Source organism: Lathyrus oleraceus, chromosome 2, assembly GCF_024323335.1.
Source record: "Lathyrus oleraceus cultivar Zhongwan6 chromosome 2, CAAS_Psat_ZW6_1.0, whole genome shotgun sequence".
Lineage (NCBI taxonomy): Eukaryota > Viridiplantae > Streptophyta > Magnoliopsida > Fabales > Fabaceae > Lathyrus > Lathyrus oleraceus.
The window spans coordinates 269,270,007-269,273,046 of NC_066580.1; the positions used below are offsets into that span (position 1 = coordinate 269,270,007).

The 3,040-nt window shown below is 38.0% G+C and overlaps 1 protein-coding gene across 1 annotated transcript; it reads right to left on the reverse strand.

Annotated features, from left to right (window-relative positions):
• Positions 1–724: 724 nt before the first annotated feature.
• Positions 725–2,817, reverse strand: LOC127119117 (mitogen-activated protein kinase kinase 4; the record flags this gene model as incomplete). The annotated part of the gene is made up of 1 exon (XM_051049311.1): positions 725–2,817. A coding segment is annotated over one exon (780 nt), but the record flags the coding sequence as incomplete, so codon positions are not given.
• Between the last annotated feature and the right edge of the window lie 223 nt (positions 2,818–3,040).

Sequence of the window (3,040 nt, forward strand, 5' to 3'; positions counted from 1 at the left end):
ATGATTGATCTAAAAAAGATGGTATAGATTGCATGAATGGAGTAGCAATAGATTAGGTAGATTGATAAATAAGATAGCTCGCGAAGAATCTGGGTTCTCCTGCCTACGTACCCTCATTGTGCAATAAGGAAATCAGAGCTTTCATAGTTCAGCCCACTAGGGCTGAAAAGAAATTGATTGGAGGCAAGAAGAAATGGATGATTGAGATTGAAATGATTTGAATGGAATGATTGAGAATTGAATGGAATGAGGAATGGATAGACTTGATAGCTACTGGAGGAGAATCATACTAAAGTCTATGGGTAAAGGTGGATATGATAAGCAACAAGCCAAACATCTCGCACCCAAAGATATCCAAAATGAGTGTAGGAAATCTCCAGTCTCATTCCTTCTTTACCACTTAAGGCTCATGGCATGTAATCCTTGTCTTAAACTTCAAGTGGGGGAAGAAGAGTCTTTGTAATTGTTTCTTGTAGTGAAGATGTGTCGTTACGCGAAAAATACAGAGTCACCATCGGTTTTTATTTATTCCAAAGGAAAGGGAAAATATCGAGAAAACCCCAAAATATGGTCGTCGCAACCACGAACAGGTTCGAAAGTCGGTTATGCAAGGGGAAGGTATTAACACCCCTCACATTCATGGTACTCCATGGGAACCATCTAGGATGTTTGCGCTTACGTGTGTGTTGTTTATCGAATGCTTGCTTGCCAAAGGTTTGCGGAGTGGAGGTAGATTTTAAATTAGTGTGCTCGCCAAGGAATGGATCCTCGTGCCTACGTATGCCCACTTGTTGAAGTGAGAAATCAGAGCGTCCGTAGTTCGTGGTTTTGAAATTGTTTGTGTTTGTTTTGTTGATTTTATTACCTTGAAGAAGGGTTTTTGATTGTGTCGCCCTAAGGCTCAAACAAAAGGTTTGAATGAGTTGGATTGTTTTTAGGTTTTGAGAAAGTGTTATTGATTTCGGATTGCACTAAAGACTATGGATAAAGGTGAATACCTCAAACGATCAAGCCAAACGTCTTGTGTTCGAAGCATTCAGAATGAGTGTAGGAAAGCTCCAGTCTCATCCCTTCTTTATCGCTTAAGGCTCGTGACGTACGATCCTAATCGCCATTTATTGTGTTTTTGAATTTGATTTGGAAAAGACTGTTTGACGTTGGATCAAGGGTTTGTTTATTGAGTTTAATTTGAAAAAGAGACCGCTTGACGTTGGATCAAGGGTTTGATTATCGATTGTGAATGGATGAGCGTTCCTAATGCCTAAGGAGTATCTAATCAAGCAATAAAAGAAAGCGAGTAAATGCGTACATGAGAAAGGGGAGGGGGGGTACATGTAAAGTACAGGGGAGTGCATGAAATAAAAGTGAATCAAACGGAAATTAATTCTAAAATATAGACTAGTCCTAAAACTAAGGGAGCATACAAGATTGAACTATTTCTAAGCCTAGGGGTAGAATCGTCATTTCACAATTATGATTAATATTGAATTAAATTTCTTTTTACGAAAATCCTAATTAAAATCAATTAAGTCCTAAACTCACCTTAATATTTCCAATTATCTTCTTTCTAATTTCTAAGATTTTTAATTCTAAAACTATTTCGAATATTTCTTTTTAATATTTTTTTAACATTTTTTAATTAACTCTAAAGTTCTAAAACTATTATTTCTAAAAATTATTTTAATTCTAATAATCTAATTAACTAACTCTAAAATCAATTTTTAATATTTTCACAATTAATCCTAAAATTAATGTTTCTAATAACTTCTATTAGCAACTAAAATTTCTAATTAACTTCTAAAATCTATTTAGACTAATCCTAAAATTATTTCTCATTCTAACAGTATTTCTTAATATATTCTACTCCTAAAATTATTTCTAATCATCATAATAATCCTAAAATTAATTTTTAAATACTCTAATATTATAAGCTAATATCCTAATAACTAATTGAATCTAAAAAAACAAAAAAACAAAAACTCCACAGAAACAGAATGGGCCCTGGTGACTTGTTAGCCCAACGGTGGGGAAGACTTGTTAGCCCAACGGTGGAGAAACCGTTCGAGTAAGAAGAGGATGCGAAAGCAACCTCAAAGCAGTCCATCTCCTCGACGGATCTCTCTGCAAACACCGCGAAACGAAATCCCTAAACTCCGGCGAAGCACTTGGCGGAGCTTCCGGTGGTTGCGACATACAAATAGCACACATCAAACTTGCCCAATCACCTTGTCTACCAACCGCAAACGGAAATCTTCCCCTGTAAAACTCCAATATACTCACACCGAAACTCCATATGTCACCGGCGTAAGCATCGTATTGTCCGTCGTTGATATCGGTGTTTACCCTCTCCGGTGACATGCAAGCAAGCGTTCCTACCGATGAATTACACGGATCCATCGTTTGATTCAGAATTCTACCAACACCGAAGTCAGCGATCTTACCCTGTTTCCGCGAGTTGATCAACGGATTCGATGGTTTGATGTCTCTATGAACGATGTGAGGACGGACAGATTCCTCGTGATGACCGTAAGTCACCTTCAAAGCGTAAGCGCGGCCGTTGATTCTGTGAACTACTTTGTGAACCGTTCCTCCGCTACCGCTTCCGATCCGGTTCAGCCTCTCCAGCTCCGAGAAAGGAATCACTAGTTGCTGATTCGTTCTTCGCGCACTTCCGTTCCGCGTTGATGGATTCTGTTGGTGAGGTGTGGCGGTGGTTATGGAGGTTTGCTTGTTACGGTTGTGTTTCGGTGGAATTGTTGTGGATTGAAGGATGAAGAGAATTGGATTGAAGTGGTGGTTAACTGTTTTGTGAGTTTGTTACAGTTGTTGAAGGAATTGAAGAGAAGAAGAAGAATCTGGATGAAGAGAAGTGAATTGATTTTATAGAGTTATGAGAGGGATTGGAAGTTTGTTAGAAAAAATTCTGTGTGAGAAATTCTGTTATTCGATTGTGAGTTCATTTTTTATGCAGAAATTTAATTTGATTCTTATGCAGAAATTCTGTTATTTGGAAGCTTGCATCGCCGGCTTGGCTTGTGCG